At 40.8% G+C, this 20,918-nt stretch overlaps 1 protein-coding gene across 4 annotated transcripts in view; it reads right to left on the bottom strand.

Moving 5' to 3' along the window:
• sdk2a (sidekick cell adhesion molecule 2a) overlaps window positions 1-20,918 on the bottom strand; it is a 130,179-nt gene that overhangs the window by 43,543 nt on the left and 65,718 nt on the right. For all 4 annotated transcript variants that reach the window (XM_079563810.1, XM_079563809.1, XM_079563807.1 and 1 more), the window contains exons 2-4: window positions 9,609-9,771; window positions 4,217-4,323; window positions 3,826-3,973 (exon numbers count right to left, since the gene is read on the bottom strand). In XM_079563810.1, the coding sequence (XP_079419936.1) occupies window positions 3,826-3,973; window positions 4,217-4,323; window positions 9,609-9,771 (418 nt within the window). The remainder of the gene's footprint in view (window positions 1-3,825; window positions 3,974-4,216; window positions 4,324-9,608; window positions 9,772-20,918) is intronic.

Below are 20,918 nucleotides of genomic sequence, written 5' to 3' on the forward strand. Positions count from 1 at the left end.
GCTTAGCCTCTACATAATTCATTTGACTATAGTGTCTACCTACATGGCAGTACTCTGTGAGGAAGCAAGTCAAATAAATATTACATTTTTGTAAGTATAAAGAAAGAAAGGATATTATGAGAGAAAGTGTTGCTTGAACAGACCTTAGACCTCTCCATAGACAGTGCAGAAGCTTTGTTGATAAAAAAGCAAAGAAAAGCCCTTCTGCATTTGCCCAAAAAATAGAATAAATTCTGTATATTTCATCGCCTGTGTTTTTGCTCACTTCTACTCAGACCTGGCTTTATGGGGAGAGGGACATTATCACCTCATCTCCATGAATGTTCCACTTTGCTTCGACTGCTGTGGCATTTTAGTTGCTCTTGAGATGCAGCAATGTAAACCCTGGGATGTTCCACAGTGTGGCTTTGAGTATTTAAGCAGTCCGGTTTGTTTGAAGATGAGTGAAACTGTATTACTGTGTCTAAATTTTAACTTTCCAGGATTGTAATTGCATTTGCAGTCATAATGAAAAACCCTGGCGTAACACAAAAACAATAATGACTCAAGAAATGAAAATTACTGTAAGTGTCTATTAGCAAATGGCAGTAAAATTGCAGAGTGCATCTATAAAAATCTTTTTGCGATAGTCGGGAGAGTGGCAGTACGAGTGCGTAGGGGCTATTAAACCATAGTTGAAGCTAAGATTAGACTCCGGTGGTTGGAGCTCGCATCTGTCTGATCGGAGCTGCCTGGGATAAACACAGTCCTGGACAATTAGGAGCTCTCTCTCAAACACTCTCCCTTTCCCTTTCACACACACATACATAACACACACATGCTGCAGTGAATATCAATGTAGTAGGCAGACACAAAGCAGCCAAACAAGCAGTAAATGCAGAGTGTCCTGTCAGTGCCTCTCATTGTCATACGGTAAAGCTTCACTACCCGCCTTCCGATAACACTCTGAAGGGAACCAGCGCTGGAATTGGTCTTGAGACTTTACTCCCAGCAATATTTTCCATTTTTTTTAGAACCTAAAGGCTGTCACATGCTACGATTGTACAATTGTACGATTGAATCACATGCTACGATTGTATACTATCTGTCAAACCTTTAAAGCTACCAACATTTTTGCATTGCTTTTTAATTGGAGGTATACTAGCAAACCAAAAAAATATTCAGTAAAAACAACAAAAACATATTAAATTAAATTATTGAGTCCAATTATTGAAAGGGCACTACATTTCTTTCATAACATGCTTGGGAATTAGCTAGCATTTATGGTAAGAGGTATTAATTAAAGCAGCACAGAACTCATGCCCTAGAGGCCATAAGCGCCACTGCAGGTGTTGTAGCATGTTGCAGGTTTTTTTTTACTCATTAAGTGTCCGTGAGAGTAAATACTACACTGACAGAAAAGACAAAGGAAGAGAGGGATATTGTACATTATGCCATAGCCTGGTTATACCATATCCTCGTACTTACTGCGTTTCGTACAAGGGTCTGGACCTTCACAATTGAGGTCCGTTATCAGGTGGGAGGGGTGAACTCCTTTGAAGCGATTGGATCTGATTTTCGCTAGGATCTGATATTACATATGTCATGACTTATGTAATGTGTCTGAGTGAGTGAAGCGAGCCATCATATCTCTTAGGAGCATTCCTTGCACATTCCAAGGCTTCAGTTTTAATTTCTGGATATTTGGGAGCCGAACCAGGACGGATAGAAGAGCTTCCATTTCTTTCGTATCCGCCGCCAATGCCAAACTACAACCCGCAAATCGCCACAAATACTTGACGTCACCTACAACACCCGCCTCCCCCACTCGCTGAATGGTAGGTAGAAAGTCAATTGATGTAACGCAGCCACTGAGATCAAGCCCAGACGTACATGTAGGGAAATTATAATTGACCGGAGTTTACGGAGGGCTAAGGCCAGGCTAATTATGCCACAACCCAATTACGCTATGGATTTTTTTTTTTTCATTCAAACTTGGCAGTAAATACTGCTGAAGTGGCACTAGCTCTCAATTAGCTTCTTCTTTGTGATTCTATTAGTGTGTATTGCGTCTCCAACCCGGTGCAGGGAAAGGGTTTCCCCCCAATCATCCCATTAACAATCGTATTACCCCCAGAGGGACTACGAAAAGGAACAAGTGTTAATAGGATGATCTTTTATCTCCCACTGGTGTCTCTAGCCAGACAACCACAATTGCAACTTCGCTGCCACCGGGTCGGAGTCACCAATACACACTAACGGAATCACGAAGAAGAAGCTAACCTGCTAACGGGCAAAGCTAACTGCGGACTAGCACCACTTAAAAAATATTTACAACCAAGTTTGAGTGAAAAAAATATCTCCATTGTGTAATTGGATGTACAATATCCCTCTCTCCCTTTATCTTTTCTGTCAGCGTAATATTTACTGTCACGGACAATTAATGAGTAAAAAAAACATAACCTGCTACGACACCTGCAGTGGCGCTTATGGCCTCTAGGAGCATGAGTTATTTAGTACTGCTTTAAAGACAGGATGTTTTAGTATCTGTACTTTCATTGCATTGAGTTGTGTACAAAAGATGCCTTGCCTTAAGTTAAAAAAAAAGGAAATATAAAGATATAGCCATAAACATATTGATAAGTAATACTTTAAACAGTTACCACCAATGTAATATTGAGTATGGCACATACTCCAATCATGCTGAAGTGTGCATCTCAGGGTTGAAGGGCCTTCATGTAGCTGAATAATAGATAAGGCGCTGCTTGTCTGAGGAGCTGTGGAGTGCCTGCTTGTATTTGTCAGAATGGCAGAGTAAATCTTAGTTGATTACCTTCACAGTCTTTCATTAGCAGCGTATTTGAACGGAGGTGAGTCAGTAAAGCGCTCCACACAGACTGTGAAACCTTTTGCCGATGATTATCCACGACGCGCAGCCCTTCTTCATATATGCGCACACAAGGCAGCCGTCCCAGACACACTCACACGCCCGTCTACCCGGGGGTGCGCGCTGTCAGTCAAATACACCATCAATTGAGGCCTTTTGTCCAATTTTGTCTAATTGGTTCCCCTGCTGCCTGCTCTATCTCCCCCCTTCAATCATTCTGCCTTCAAAGTCAATAGGGGCGATATAATAACCCGCTTTATCACTGAGAGGTGATTCGGTGATGAACGCATGGGCCCACATCAACATTGGCTCCTGAACTATTCTGGCCAACCTCATTTACTGCGTGGGAGAGAATGAAAATCTGAGAGCAGTATCGAACATTTTGGAGCAGCAAGGAGCAAAAAAAAAAAGTGGAATGTGTATACGGCTCTGCATTGACCAATAACTCACTGTGAGAGCACACGCAGGAGCACACAAATCAAGTGCTGTTTTTAAAAAGGAAAATCTGCGGTGTTTTTCTTGAAAATATCCCAAAATGGACAGCACCACGGATGTATTGTAAAATAGGAAACGGTGGATTTAGTGATGGATCATTCTAGAGAAGTTGAGAAGTGTTGAACTACCGGGCTCTGTTGTTTGAGAAGACAGGGCTATCTCAATAAATCAGACAATGCCGTTCATTACAAAGAACATTTCATTTGCATAGAGTACAGGCAGATTTCTATTTGACTTTTCTGTCGGGGTTACTGCCTCAGCAAATATTTTGTACAGTACAGTGATTTGCATACTGGCATCATCGCAGAATAATCATTAGGACACATATAGCATTGATTATTGTTTTCCTCAACATGGAATTTTTAGATGCCCGTTGGTTCATCTTGAATCATAATCACCTGGATAAGTGGGGTCCTCTCTCTCCTCTCCCTTTCTAAACCAAAGCGAACAGAAAGCGGACTTACATCCGGCTGCTGGAGGGGATCTTGCGGCCATCCCTGAACCATGTGATCTGCGGCCTCGGGAAACTGTGTATCCGCGGCGCATGGATAAGTGCGCCCTCTCCCTGGGACACAGTCTGGGACCTCTCACCTTCCACAAACCCCCCCATATCTAGCAACACACAGAGTCAAAATAAAAACAGTGTCAGAAATGAGACAAAGAACGAGCAAAATGTGACAAATGCGTCGCACCGACAGTGTCATTATGTCAGTGTTTTTTTTTTTTTTTTTTTCACAGCTAAGCCTCTTCAGTCAGAGTGAGTCATTCCCATACTGGACACAATGGCAAGCATTTTATTCAAACAACCACCTCTTAGTCATGGTTCCTATTAAGGATGTATGGAGTCACACTCACAGGCGACTTGCACTTCAGTACTGCACTGCATAATCGCACCCACTCGGTTCCTCACGATGCAGCGGTAGTGTCCGGCGTGTTTTCTGTCCAGCGTCGGGATCAAGTACCTAACAAAAAATATAAAATGACAATAATCACCAGTACAGGTAGAAAAAGAACGCATTGTCAGACATGGGTTACATCTGTGAGGGGGCCTGTATTGTGAGAGGAATTTTAATGGTTTCAGTCCAAACAAAACTATGTGAAAAAAATATGTTTTCCTCTTTCTCTCACAACCTGCCATCTTTCTTTTATTTCACACCCATGTCTGCAAAAATGAAATGCACTATAATGTTTCCAGAAACCACGGATACCGAGAAGATCAATGTTTTATGAGAAACATAACAATGAATGCATTTGCTGTCAGCACACCGCTCTCATCTCCAACCAGCAGGTTTTAGGAATTTTTAAGTTACAGCTACAAAACTTTACATGTACCACTCATTGGACTATGTTCAAACCTGACCTTACTACGACCCCTTTTGCATATTTTAGATACCTGTATGTATTGTTAACACATTTTGCACTAAGTGTTTGAGAATAACACAATTTCAAGAGTCTGTAATGCACAACACATGTGGTAGAATAACAACATGACATAACATTGAACTTATGCATCCACAATTAGTGGAGTTTCTTTGCAGTTCACCCGTTGCAAAATGCACCACATGTTATGTACAGTGTGTATGTATGTGGAATCATATATATGTATATGGGGATGTGACGATGCAGTCAAGCCACAATTTGTGGGTGTTCCTCTTTTTTTTTTTTTTAAATGAATATGACTCATTCTTACAACCAAAAGATGTTTGTTCATCTTAACATCTGCATTTCTGTCCTTGGAACAAAGTTTAATTGTTGTCTCAGTCAGAGAACTTTACATTATAAAAAAAAGAACACATGATAATGAACTAATCATTCTGACTGTGTGTTTTTCTGTATTTTGTCCTTGTCCTTGAATCATGTTTTATTTTATTTTTTACAATTAAAATTTAAAGCAGTTTAAAACTATTTTAAAACAGTTTTCGATTAATCGTTACCTCCATAGTATATATACATTTGATTTTTGTCTGTTCTCGTTTCCTGTGTTTACAAACGCTTACCCAAAGTGACCAGCATGGCCAGAAGACACAACGTCGCACACAGCACGCTATGTCTGCAAAAGTACAGATGAATTGGTACGTGTATGTTCAAGCTTGTGTGCAGTTGGTGCCAACCAGGTTTGCTGTGGCAGCATAGTCGGCAAAATTGTAACAGGTGGTGAAGCGTTGCTCCTGTGCTAATCTGTAAATTCTGCAATATTGTTCAACAAAGGCATTTCTCGATTGTAGAACATGAGGACACATGAAGAAGAGTTTCTTTGTTTTGATATTGCACCTTCGTTACTTAAACCATGGCCTGTATTTAAAATGAACAAACCTGTTCCTTAAATAGTGGTCTTGAGTGAACGAAAGTCTTAGTCCTTCCCTATCCCCACTCTGTTTTAGGATGTGTGGTGCAGGGGCCTTTGATTAAATGGATTCCAGTTCTCGTCTCTGATCAGTGCTGGTGGGGAATACCAAGCAGTGGTCTGGACTGCAGAGCACGCTCAGAGACTAGCTCATGTGAGAGAAGGAGAAGATGAGACAAAGGGAAGGTGTTTGTGGGTTAAGGAAAAGTCTATGAAGCCTGTGGAACCAGTGATAGCAATCAGACAATGCCACCTGAGAGTGTGACTGCCTCTATGGCCAGGCAGGGACACAGCACTACAGAGAACAGGGCTCAAATTAGTTGGAAACAGACTTTCACTCAGCTGCACTACAACTGCCACACAGTCGGAGCAAACAGAGCAAAGCGACCACATAAGCACACACACAGACCTGCGCTGTATCCCAGTGTCATGCACCTGCTACTGATTCATAAACGTAAGTATTTCCACAACTGAACAATAGGCTGAGGCTTTTAACCAGGCGGTTTGACATAAAGGCAAACACAAGTGTGAATTACTCTGCAGAGTGTGCGTCCACGTAGTGGTTAGAGCTGTTGCCCCATGACACTTAAACCTTGCTGTAACTGTGTAATATTAAACATGGGAAACACTTACAATACTTGAAGATTATATGGAGAAGCTTCTTTTAACTGTACTTTACCAACGCAATCCACAATGAATTCCTTTGTTAACTGTCATGATCTGTTTTCTGTCCCTGTTTTGGCTTGCTTCCTTGTCTCTGGTATTATGTTTTGTCCTTGTTATTTCTTTACTTCCTTCTTTTACACCTGTGCCCCGTTTCCTCACATATTTGTACCCCTGTGTTTCCCATGTCCTTTGTCAGTTCATTAGTCCTTTGTCAGTGTTAGCCACGGTTCCTCTGAGTTTTTGTTCCTTCTGTTCATCGTCTTATCTCTGGATTTTTTTTTTTTTTTTTGGATTTTGGACCTTTTCAGTTATTAAACATCAGCAGCAGTTTTTTGTTGCAGTCCTGCCTGTTGGGTTTCATTTTCCACATTCCACCTTCACACAATGACAGTTAATACCATACACATAAACCGCTATTCCTCACTTCGCCCCTTACAGAGCATGTTCCTACTCTGTATGCACTGTTATGTAACTGCGCTGATTATCAAAGTGCAAACTTTAAACTTACAGAACAAAAAACAAAAACAAAAAAAAACAGATCTAAGTTGTTTTTGGCAGGTGTAAAGTACCCATTGGATTCCATGTTATAGCTATCTCTCTGAAGTCGCCCCTAGCCACATCGCAGCAATGTCAGCACCCCAACATGAGGCCCACTGGAATAAATACATCTGCGGCAAAAAATTAGCATGTCACCTCATTATGTGAGATATAGTTTTGTACACCTGAATTTATACCACGGTCAGCGAGAATTCCAAGGCTAACAGGCGTGCATTATTTTCGTATAACCGCACACGTAGTTCGGTAGTTAAATCACTGGGATATCGTCACCACAGAGGAACGAATAGGATGGATTTTGTTGCTCATTTCAACATTTTTGGCCAAAACAAAACTTTTGATGAATGGGAAGAAGAGGAGAGCAAGCAGGCTGTGTTTGTGTTTGAATGGGCTTGATTAAATTAAATAAATAGGCTGATAATTTGTTAGCCCACGTCTGCCCTATTTGCTATGGTATTTATTGCTATAAGTATTTAAATGTTCATTCACTGTTTTGTGTGTTTGTACCCTACTGTTAATAAAGTTTGAGCTTTCCATTTCTATTGAAAACGCTCAAGGCACTATTCATTATTTTCAGACCTATAAAATGATCCCTGCACTTAAGCATATTTTGCTGGATTAGTAAAGTCAAACAGCGGACTCCACAGCAGCTGTTTCAATAAACAATTGATAAACAAACTCGATAAACTTTCCCGCTTCGTGGTGTTCTTGACTCCGCGTTGTGCATTATAACTGTCTAATGCACGGCTCCTTGTTGTTTCATCCTTACGTAATGTAGTAGCATCATACCTGAAAAGTCAAAGGTTATTTGTCTTCCCAGCAACCATGACTAGTTTGCTGCAAAAATATGTTTAGCATATCATCTAAAAATATTCTTGCCAAATTTACAACCCAATCCAATCCACTTTAAGTTGCAGGCAGATTTTCCAGTTTTCAAAACATTTCATCCATCCATCCATTTTCTTCCACTTGTCCATTGCCGGGACATGGCGGCGGCTGTTGGAGCTTCCCAAATCACATTGCACCAGCCCCTATGGCTCCTCCTGCAGGTGGTGGGTCCACAGAAGGACGGCATCATGGTTCTGACCGTGCCTGTTGGTCTCTCATTAGGGGCTCCTGAACCGCTCTTTGTCTCACCCGTCACCTAGGACCTGTTAGCCCTGGGAGACCCTACCAGGGGCATGAAGCCTCGACAACAGAGCTCTCTGGATCATTCAAGTGCTCAAACCCCTCCACCACGTTAAGGTGGCGGTTCCAGGAGAGAAAACATTTCATATCCGTAGTAATGTACCCAATTTACTCCCTTGCAGTATTTTATGATTGGAGATGTGAAGAAAAAAAATAAACCACTGGTTGCACTGAGCGCTGTATTTTTAGTGATTAGAAACCAAGAAGTGGCATTAATACTTAAAACAATTAGTTTGATTCAGGCTGTGGTTGTAAATATCCCTGTGAAGAATTGGGATGTTAGGAAAGTGTTGTGACACAGTGGTGCAGAGACATATTCAGGATTGTTTTTCTTAATGAGGCACCGTCGCTACCCTTTAAAAGAGGAACTCAGACACATTTTACTGAACACTGGGGTCCCTTTTAGACCACCTGTCGCAAGATTTAAGGGGCACACTTCCTGAGTGAGGGTCGCATTTTGCCATCCCCCCAAAAAATAGTGTGACTGACAGTTCAGACAATATGAGATTTCTGCTAACGCCGGACACAGCTCTACTCTGCTGACATTTAGGTCACAGAATTTTGCCCGTGACTATTGTGGCACAAAGGTGGAGGTGCAATAACATCTAAAAATAGAAGTTGGCTCTACAGCTTACAAAGGACTGCAAATTCTCACGGCTAATTTAAAAGCATGTTGTCTAACAATCGAGAAACCACAGTGTAATGGATGGTGTGTAATGGCTGTCAGCGAGAAAAACGGTTCAGCTACGTATGGGTTTAGACAGCTCATTAGAACAATATTTGCGGCACACAAAGATACCCCTTTAATATAGTTTATCTCTAATTGTTGTTTAAAATGACAAAAGGTGTGTTAAGAAACAGGTCTTCAATAGTATATGTAACAAAAAAAGAGAGTTAATTAAGCCCAAGTCACAACACGTCCAACTACATTCATCCAGACTTCTGATGATGTATATTTGGGGCTGAAAAACAGCAGCAACTTGTCTAAAAGAAAGTGTGAGCAACTGTATAATGAAGATTTTGTTGGAATTTAAAAGAAATCTCAGTTTCACGTAATTTCATAAGATTAAGCTTTACTCGTGTGTCACTAGACAGCTGTATTACATTTTTGCAATAAAGAGTCTGGGGTAACTTTGCAAGCCGGATTGTCGCAAGATCTGAACTTGTCATGTATTTTCGCATATAATCCATCTTGAAAGGCTGGAACTGATAAGTACAAATTCCTTTTCCACAAACGCTGCCGATACGACTCGAGATACATACAAGCTTTTAATTTGAGAACCCCCTCAACACCTAATGCCTAAGTCTCCAGGGGAACTCATAGCCTTGAATAAAACCATAGAAACAGGGCACCGCAGCATGAATAGGAATGAGCAATTTAGCTATTAGTTACAATTAAGGGTTTTTAAAAATGCCCTCATGTAGTAACCTAATTAGTGCTGATGAAGAAAAATGAAACACAACAATAGCAGAGGAGGAAGCGGCGCTGCGAACCTGTATTCCAAGGAGAATTTAGACAATTCCGTTCCATTGTAGATCCATTTGAATTCCAGCGGCCAACTGCCCTCCGCCATACACGTCAGTACGAGGCGATTGCCCTCCAGGTGAACTTGGGTCTGAGGAGGATCCATTTTGAAGTAAGGCGGAACATCATCCACTGAAAGAGAAAGGAAAGAAAGCAAAAAATTAGTCTTGGGAGTAGAGACTGCAATTTAAATCAGTTTGGATCGCAGCAATTATAATAATAATGCATTGGTTTTAGATAGAGCTTTTCTGGACACTCAAAGACGCTTTACATTGCACTATTCGTTCACTCCATACTCGGTGGTGGTAAGCTGCTATTGTAGCCACAGCTGCCCTGGGGTAGACTGACGGAAGCGAGGCAACCAGTCTGCGCCATTGGCCCCTCCGACCACCACCAACCACTCACTCACTCACTCACTCACTACAGTCGCTAGGCTTCCTGGTGTTCCTAAATGGTCTCCCATCCAAGTCCTGCCAGGCCCTTCGCTGCTTAGCTTATAAGATCTGACAGGATTGGGCAGAGCAAAGGCGGTATGGCCAACTAGCAAATCACAAAAGATTGTGTTAACATAATGTTCTCTACAAACAACAACGTACTGTGTCCAAACTTCATGATATCTTAGTTCGCCCCTTTTTTCATTATTTGACTGGTGGTGCGACTTATACTCTTATATATCAAACTGTATGATTTCACTTGTTTGTTATTTTCACACTGACAGACGCTAGAGGGCGCTCTAGCCACTGAAGATAAAAAAAAAACAGTAATCGAGCAGCAGAAAGAAAGTTTGGAGTGAGCGAGAAACTTGTGAGGGACTGGCGAAAAGCTGAGGTTACTTTTACTGCAATGGAAAAAAAAAAGCTAATCGCGGGCTAAAAGCTAGATGGCCACAGCTAGACGAAAGAGTTTGAAAATGAGAGCTTGAAAAACGTGCTGCCGGGAGAGGCTTTTAATGGGGCAGTTACTCATGCCCAGGTAGTTGCCAAAGCTGGTGCGACTTATACTCCGGAAAGATATGGTATGTACAAAATCTAATAACCAGCTAAGACCTCTGCAAACATGCTCTGAAATGAAGTGATTCCAGTACTATTTTTGTGCATACATACACTTTCCACACCTGTTAACAGGGTTAGGGGTAGAAAAGGTCCTGAAAGTCCTGAAAAGGGCTACAGGAGAAACAACTCATTTGATTTTTGAGTTTAAATAGGTGCAATTAGCAAATCGCAAAGACATTTTCTATGCAGTAAAAAAAAACTTTTGTAAATATTAATGTTCTTGTTTAAAAAAAAAAAAAAATCACAAATGTACTCGGAATTGCATCACTTGCTTTAAAATATCTCCCAAAATTGTTGAGTCCCACCTCTGAACATGGTTAGCAGACATAGTATACACAACACACTTTTTAGCAAGTGGAAGAGAAAACCCTGAACAAGCCATTTCCATTTTTCTCCCTCACACTGATTGGGAACTTGAAGGTCAACAGAAAAGCCTGCCAAAAGAACCACATGGAATAAGTTGTTAGCGCAAAGCAGCTTACTCTTTTATTTCAAATTGGAAATGCACTGCCAGGGAAGAGGCAGAGGGGCAATTTGTGCAGCGGAAGAAGTGTAAATGAACACTTCCATACCTAAAAGAGGACAGGAAGGAGAGAGGGCAGGAAAGATTGAAAATAGAAGGTGCATAGAGAAAAACTGAGGTGAGAGTACTCTGCAATAACAATATAGTTTTTGGAGACAGTATAATGTATTTTACAAGGTTAGGTTGTTTTTAGGCAGGCCTAATGTATCTTGTTTCTATCCTGTGGTGTTTCACAAGAAAACAGATACTCCACTCGACAAGCTGTTATTAACTTTCAAAGGCAAACCAAAAACATGTCTTAGTGGATTTTATACTGTATTTATGAGAACAAAAAAACGCTCTCTATGAATTGTTGGGTGTATTTTATAACATTTGGTGATTTGCATCAATAGCATCTGAAACATAAACTCAAATGCTGTATTTTGCTGTTGGCGCAATAATCACTTCAGTTGCATGAAATGTACCACATTCTTTCCCGTTATACAAAACTGTATTGAAGGCCAACCATGCATGGCATCTTAGCTTTTTTTTTTTTTAGAACACAAAAAATATATCAATATAACTTCTGTGAAAAAACTATTATCCAACAAACTACAGCAGACACATTTTGAGGGCAATGCCACATACTGTATACCAAAGTCAATTCAATTCACCTCAAGAGCACACTTTTACTTTAGCATTCCTTCACTGACGAAAAACCTAGCGAAGACTTGGTAACACAAGATATAGAGGGAAAGTAGGATGCCGTGGGGTGTTGAATCTGGTTTTAGACAACACAAAGTTTCCCAGCCTTAAACCCTCTGCCTCTGACAGGATGAGTTATGCTTCGCGCCTCCCTCCATTTATCTTTATAGTTCCCTAATGCAGCCAGATTATACAGGCCCCATCCGCAACGCTGCACACCGCCACCACACAGCCTTTAAGGTGAAACGGCAAGGTCCATGCACAGGGCTCGGAGACAAAGCACTTTCATTTGAGCAGATGAAAAAGGCATGATCGGGATACATCGATCGACCGGCCGGCCGGTCAGCTACAAGCTACAGGCGACAAGGCTAAGACGATGCCTGCCTCTGTTTGCAGCAAGCTAATTAAAGTATGTATTAATAGTTGCAGTAAGCCGCCAAAGGCCCCAAGCATGAAACACACACACAGTCAAGGTCTCTACACTACTCTCGTGGCTTATTACTGGGAAATCAACATATGATCAGGGCAGGGAGATTTAGTAGCGCTGTGGGTAAAGTGGGTGAATATGAGACAGGATGCACTGGGAAAAAAGACAGACTATCACTAAAACGATTCAAAAAGCTTAAAAAAAATAACACCACTATTTAAATTCAATGGAAGCAACACAACTCTGTAATGTCGAGAGCAATAAAGTACTAGAAAATGGCTGCATATTTATGTATTTAGTTAAAGGGCCTGGAAATTGCCGTTCTTTGTGCGGATCGTGTTGAATATTATATCTTATATCTATATATACATAGATATAGATATATCTTATCTATATCTTATATATATATACATAGATATAGATATATCTTATCTATATCTATCTAAAACAGACATGAAGTGATTCTGCATATTCAATTAATGTCCCTTGTACGCACTCAGAAAATATGTAATTTATATAGCCTCTGATATACGTCACACTGCGTAATTTATGGCACGCCTCTGTGTTTTACAGTCCAAACACCATCATCAAACTTACTGTACTGTACCTTTGTTGGTAGCATTTGCATTTAATTGGTCTAAATTTCATTTTGCACTACTTATCTTTTCACCACAGCAGCAGGTTCAGGTTTATGCCTTCTGTTGGCCTTTTGTAAAACTACATTTGATTAGTTATGAATGATTTAGTTATGAAAGCCTACATAGAAGACCTTTAGTAGGGTTTTGAAAGATGAGATACTAAGATGTCCCTCTCCCCAATTTTGCTTTAAGACAATATGAATATCATTGCATTGTTTTTATCAATATTTGACTGACCTAAATGTCTTTTTAATTGGGTGATAATAAAATGAGTCCGCTCATTCAAGTCACACATTAGCAACCATAGTATAGATTTGCCAACATAGCCTCAATCTGTTACAAAACACAAACTTTCCCAATGGTCTAAAAAACAGGCTGCCATTTTTTGAAGAAGTGTCCAATTTTTCCTTGTTTACTGCACTGTTTTTCTCTCGCATGAACTTCCACCAGGTCAAACCCATCGAGCACTTGTAACTGATCCGCGCCTGAACAAAATGGAAGAGCCCTCTTTCCCCACCATCCGCAGGAGTGGTGGAGGCTTTGCTGTAATTTCATCCACTACGAAATGCATTTGAAGTTGATGAAAATAGTAAAAAAAAAAAAAAACACATCTCCCAAAGTGTTTCTTTTTTTTGCATTATCTAAGGCTGAATAAATCCACAGGACAACGGTGCTTTGCAGGTTCCAGGTGCAAAGGTTCATGGGATATGCAGGCACTGATGTGACCGCATCAATTCACTGCCACAGGAGACACTCCCGCGGTCTAGGCGACTGCTGCCGTGGAATTCAAGACTGAAAGACGACTCAAGCATATGTGCCTTATGTGCTAGTGCAACAGCAGGGACTAAATGTGCTGTAATCATCTCTGTGGTTATGTGCCATTTACGCAATCTCAGTTCCTTATGAGTAATTTACTGAAAGAAAAAAAGTAGATGTCATGTGACTTTTTTTTACTCATGATTAAAGCCCAAGTTGAGAGACGATGTCTTCTTCCTCCAACTCCAGATCTTGAGCTAGATTTGTCTAGATTTGTTAAAGACTCCCAGGCTGGAAGTTTAGCCTAGTGTGCATGTTTTACAGTGATGGGGGAAAACGGAGCACCTGGAGGAGATCCATCCAGACACAGAAAATGATCCATGGGCAACAATGGTAAAAGCTTGCACCTGCATTTCCGAAACAAACTTCTAAATTGGTATTCAAACTTTAAAACAAATGTATATTTTTTATCTTTTAATTACAGCTTTGGAGGATATACTTGTCATGCTACAGAAAGGATGTTCCTGGTTTTTAATACTTACAGTGCTAGAATCAAACATGCGCAGCTTGCTAATTCTCCTGCTAGCTTCACTTCGCCAAGATAAAGGATAAGGGTAACTGCTACTGACACACAAGTGCAACGGAAAGTGCAATGGAAGGATGTGTCAAAAAGCAAAGAACACATTTGCATATATGAACAATATAATCTATACCTTACCGAAGAAAATGTGACAGTGATGAGTGAGTGTACGCAATCTAATAAACAAAAGATGCTTTTTTTGGATTCAAGAGCAAAACATGGGGTCGAACGGAGAATAATTCGACTCACAAAGCAGGTGTTAATGGTGTCAGCGAGTCCAAAGCTCAAACATGAATATCACAATGGAGAAAGGAGCAGGAGGATGAAGAAGTATGCAACTCTCAGTGACATGAAACTGAACCGAGGTCCTCTTCTAGACTTGAAGAAAACTTAAATGGCTGTGGGCTGCAAACACTTGTACTATAAAGGGGTTCACGGGGCCAATTCCGTTGTACTGGACACTGGGACCTAATGAGTTTCCAACAAAGATGCTCTTGTCTGGCCCTCATTCTCTTCCCCACTTCAACACTGTGCTTTTGATCTTCTCTGGGAACATCTGGGGTCAACAGCTGCTGATAAAACTTTACACTACACTTTTTTATAACACTGTCTACATTTTCAACTGTTACTGACTGCAGATAACTAAGTCCGCATTTATGCATTCATTACCACTTCCCATGTAGGACCTATACTGTCAATGACGTACTGAAGTGAAACACCACCTGTTATCCATGCCCTCGAGTTCATTTTTACCCAAATGCACTGAAGTAATCATGTCACTCAACAGACCGCTCGTAGAAGGTGAAAAACTCACGATATCCAGTTGATCAGTGATGCCTTGCCTTACATTATCAGTCACTCACAACCCCTAAACACACCCTTAATGGTTGTATGTGGTTTATTCTTAAGCCAATTATGTTACTTGCTGGAATGTTGATTGCAGCGATTCGTCTGCATTCGTCAGTATTGATGTTTCATTCAAAAGTCTCAACAGTGACGTTCCATATTTGTATGCAAAGCTGTATACAAGAATCCTCGTATAACAAAGCTGAAATGAGCAGGTTATGCCCAGGTAAGACCCAGACTGTTGTGGGATGATGCAGAGAGCTTTAGCATTGCCACCGCGAGCTCCCCATCTGGCATGCATTAGCACATCCCATTCAGGGCAGATATAAAAACACCTTATTCTAACCTGACAGCTGAGGTTGAATGGTGGCGCGGCTCCAGCAGGGATCCCCGCTGCCCACACTGAATCGTAATGGCCGTGAGACAAAGACCACAGGCACAGGGCGAGCTTTATAAACCAGAGGCCATTGTTGCTCCCTACTGCTGCACGCTGGCACGCAATCACAGACACGAGTGTTCACATTCAGCTTTTGTCTCGTCTTGGTCGTATTTGGAGCCTCACCTCTTTAGCCCGCGTGGTGCTCATAGCAGCAGGGAGCTTGCATTGCCCTGTGTTTTATCCTCGGGCAGCTGTGTAAGGAGCTTGGGAAAACAGCATTCTAACTGCCTGCCTGACACAAACATAGCACTGAGTGCACTAAATGCAACAGTGAAGAGTCCTATTAAAAGTCCAGGGTTTTGCACCTACATGGCTGCCTTAAATAGAGCGGACTTGTAAAAAAAAAAAAAAATGTCTGAAAGGTGAAGTATATTCGATTGCATAGTAGAGTATAAAATACATAAACATATGGGGGTGTTCTGGAGTAAATTTCCATTTCTCGTACAGTTGGCCCAACCTGGCAAAAGTCAGCTTAGAAAAATTACATGAGCACAGTCATTTTGATCTGGCCTGGAGTGAGGCCCCTACAGATACGCCGTTACGACATTTAAAAACCATCATCAGAATCTTAAGGGAGGGGGGGGGGGGGGGGGGGGGGGGGGGTGGGTATTATGCATATTATATTATTTTTCAAGCTTTACTATGGAGGACCGTGGCTGCCAAAACTATAAATATATACATAAATAAATAAATAAATAAATAAATTTAAAAAAGATAAAATTTGCAAAGAAATGCGTGCAATTATGAGAATAAGTGCATTTATTTCTGTATTTATTTATTTATATATTTATTTATTTCTGTATTTCTGTATTTATATATTTATTTATTTATTTTTATATTTATTTATACATTTATTTCTGTATTTCTCTATTTATTTCTCTATTTCTGTATTTATTTTTGTATTTATTTATTTATTTATATATTTATTTATTTCTCTATTTATTTATTTATTTCTCTATTTATTTATTTATTTTTGTATGTATTTATTTATTTCTCTATTTATTTATTTATTTCTCTATTTATTTTTTTATTTATGCATTTATTTATTTATTTCTGTATTTATTTATTTATTTCTGTATTTATTTAATTATTTCTGTATTTATTTATTTATTTCTGTATTTATTTATTTATTTCTGTATTTATTTCTGTATTTATTTCTATATTTCTCTTAATGAGATGCAAATCATGGGGTGGGTCGGGATGCCTCTGCTGTCAGCTCATTGGTCAATCTTTTTCCTTGCTCCAGAGCTTGTCCAGCATAGACGGCCATGTTGAGATCACTGTGTTCTCGCTATAGCCATGTCAGAACGAAAAAAAAAAAAGCATTCTTCCATATGCAGCAATTGCATTGTGTGTGTGTTTTTTAAACAAATAAGTAAATTATCCTTTGCTCTGGGTCGCTGAACAGCCTCCATTTTGGAGTGGTGAACGGTTGCATGTTGGACCTCAAGCATATCTAGTTGGGGACTGCTGTGCTATGTTCTAATGAGCTGAGAAGACTGGCGGACAGGAGAATCTGTAGTGTTGACTATATTATTTTCCGTTTGGATCAGTTACGTAAAGTCCCGTCGCCAGACGTCAGTCTTAAGGCGGCATTAGTACTACTATAAAGAACATATTTTTCGGTATTCGCGTAGCCCTGGCGCACACTGATCATTACATTAAACATAATCAACAGCAAATATGACCAGACCAACTACAGCTGTAACATCAGTCCTCGTGGCGGAAACGTCAGTAGGCCTACATGCGTTTCTCCGAGCTGAGCCTCCTCATCAACACATCCTTCTACTCAGACTGGAACTTATGAGTGAGGCGGACTTCAGCGCTTTGTAGTAAAATACACAGGAGCACCTGTCACTGCCTTTGCCAAAAGTCTCACACGAGCATCGTGGACTCTCAGGGCGGAGGATGATCGTTGATGCCCCTCTATCATATCACCTATATTTTATTTTGTGCCCAGACAACACGGGAGCCGTGCGCAATTCCCGTGGAGGGAACCGTGCCAGAGAAAGAGAGAGAGAGATTAAATGCCGCTGGTCCTCTCTCTCCGTGAGGAGGAAATAGTTAGGTTACTTGTTGTGGAGTTTGGGCTGGTCTAATCGGGCAGAAAGCGCGAAAGTAACACTGTGCAAATGAGTGATCTTTGCCCAATTTGTAGTGGTTATACAGCAGTTCTGCAGGCCTTCTCGTGGTTATACGGCGTATGTATGCGTATCACGTAGTCTACTACACCACATCTGTGTCAGGGGGGGCGGGCATGGCCCCGTATGGCCAGCCCATAGCGACGGGTATAACCACTAGAAAACATGCAGGATGGCCGGATAACCACGACAAACCGGGCCAAGATACGTATCACTCATGTGCGAAGTGTTACTTTGCGCTTTCAATCGGTTTAATACACCGCACGCGACGAGCTCTCGCGCAAAGTGCGTACATGTAGGATTACAGGCGTGCGCTGAGAAGCGCCATGCTGTCAAGATGCGTGTGCCCACTACAAACCACTACAAATTGGGCAAAGATCACTCAATTGCACAGTGTTACTTTCGCGCTTTCTGCCCGATTAGACCAGCCCAAACTCCACAACAAGTAGCCTAACTATTTCCTCCTCTAGCACGGAGGCGGCATTTCATCCCTCTCTCTCTTTCTCTGGCACGGTTCCTTCCAAGCTGCGCTCGTGCGCAATTGCGCACGGCTCCCGTGTTGTCTGGGCACAAAATAAAATATAGGTGATATGATAGAGGGGCATCAACGATCATCCTCCGCCCTGAGAGTCCACGATGCTCGTGAGAGGCAAAGGCAGTGACAGGTGCTCGTGTGTGTTTTACTACAAAGCGCTGAAGTCCGCCGAAAAGTCCCCGCGTTCGAAGTGTGCGTTTTACACTCAGACACTGGAGCTTCAGTGAAGGCTGAGAGAGACGGAAAAGTGGACGCGGCCACAGCACTGACCGAGCCATATTCATGGTACAAACGGTGGCGCGAGTGTGGGGGTGTGTGTGGGGGGAGTGTGGGGGTGTGTGTGGGGGGAGTGTGGGGGTGTGTGTGTGGGGAGAGTGTGGGGGGGGAGTGTGGGTGTACAGGTGCTCGTTCTACAGCCCCAGAGTCCAGTCGTTTTCCACGCTCAGAAACGTGTTTTCGTTGCATCGGCGCAGTATTCTGCACAGACGCAAGGCCCAGCTCATTCAGCTGCTTTTGAAAAGGACCTCACTCATAAGTTCAAGTTTGAGTAGAAGGATGTGTTGATGAGGAGGCTCAGCTCGGAGAAACGCATGTAGGCCTACTGACGTTTCCGCCACGAGGACTGATGTTACAGCTGTAGTTGGTCTGGTCATATTTGGTGTTGATTATGTTTAATGTAATGATCAGTGTGCGCCAAGGCTACGCGAATACCGAAAAATATGTACTTTATAGTAATACTAAATGTGCCCCTGCGTGGATTTCATATGCCCCCCTGAAGACTGACGTCTGGCGACGGGACTTTACGTAACTGATCCAAACGGAAAATAATATAGTCAACGCTACAGTTTCTCGTATGCCTGTCCGCCAGTCTTCTCAGCTCATTAGAAATTTCACTCCAAAGCGAATCCATTTCTATCTCGAGTCTCCGACTTGTTTGGCAAGCTACTAGTTGTTGTAAGGGGTAGTAACATAGCACAGCAGTCCCCAACTAGATATGCTTGAGGTCCAACATGCAACCGTTCACCACTCCAAAATGGAGGCTGTTCAGCGACCCAGAGCAAAGGATAATTTACTTATTTGTTTAAAAAACACACACACAATGCAATTGCTGCATATGGAAGAATGCTTTTTTTTTTTTCGTTCTGACATGGCTATAGCGAGAACACAGTGATCTCAACATGGCCGTCTATGCTGGACAAGCTCTGGAGCAAGGAAAAAGATTGACCAATGAGCTGACAGCAGAGGCATCCCGACCCACCCCATGATTTGCATCTCATTAAGAGAAATACAGAAATAAATACAGAAATAAATACAGAAATAAATAAATAAATACAGAAATAAATAAATAAATACAGAAATAAATAAATAAATAGAGAAATAAATAAATAAATACAGAAATAAATAAATAAATAGAGAAATAAATAAATAAATAGAGAAATAAATAAATACATACAAAAATAAATAAATAAATAGAGAAATAAATAAATAAATAGAGAAATAAATAAATATATAAATAAATAAATAAATACAAAAATAAATACAGAAATAGAGAAATAAATAGAGAAATACAGAAATAAATGTATAAATAAATACAAAAATAAATAAATATGTAAATAAATAAATAAATACAGAAATAAATAAATATATAAATAAATAAATACAGAAATAAATGCACTTATTCTCATAATTGCACGCATTTCTTTGCAAATTTTATCTTTTTTAAATTTATTTATTTATTTATTTATTTATGTATATATTTATAGTTTTGGCAGCCACGGTCCTCCATACTTTACATCATGTCATTACCTCATTAAAAACATGCCTGAAGTGTTGCCTTGGCACATTCACGTATTTTTGAGTAATGTGTAAAAACTCTGATGGCAGCCATTTTAGGGATAGCTTTGCCTGAGTCCTCCTAGGAACGCCCCCACCTCCTGGAGACGCCTCCAAGCTTTTGTCACCAGCTGAGTAACCAACCACTGTTCCTCAGCAGAACCCCCTCCCCACTGATGCCACAGACAGCGTGTGGAGGGGGCGTGTCGGAAAGGATCAGAGGTTCTTAAAGAGACAGAGGCCTATTTCAAGACATTCGCTACAGCCATTTTGAGAGAGCAATTTTATACAAGGCAGTTATTCAATTTACTTACTCAATTTAATTTATTGCATTTACAGACCAACAGAAGGTTTCGTCATCATTGTAGTGTGCTATAGACTGGTGCTATGTGATTGAAAAAAGCATAATACCCCCTTGGAAACTGGACTGGGAGCCAGTAAAGAGCAGCAAACACAAGAATGGATGTTTTCACTTTCTGATTCCGGTTAGAAGACTACCAGATTACACAAGGACAAAGTGAGCTCAATAAAGTCTTAATCAGGTATTTTTAATGTATTTAGGACGGTAAAGAATATACTAACAAAAAATGTAATTACCGCCAACCAACACAACATGGTTATCTATTATTAACCTGCAGAATCTAAAGCAGAAAAGTGTTGCTTTTCAGTTGGTCCCAAAACAGGATATACCATTAATCTTTAGATCAAACAAAGTTATATAGCCGTGCAAAGCTGCTTTTCCAGCATACAGATCTAATCTGTAACCACCCCCTTATAACTTTCTCTTGCCCCAGACATCCACTCTTACATTATGCACATAACTTG

This window comes from Gobius niger (assembly GCF_951799975.1).
Source record: "Gobius niger genome assembly, chromosome: 10".
Classification (NCBI taxonomy): Eukaryota; Metazoa; Chordata; class Actinopteri; order Gobiiformes; family Gobiidae; genus Gobius; species Gobius niger.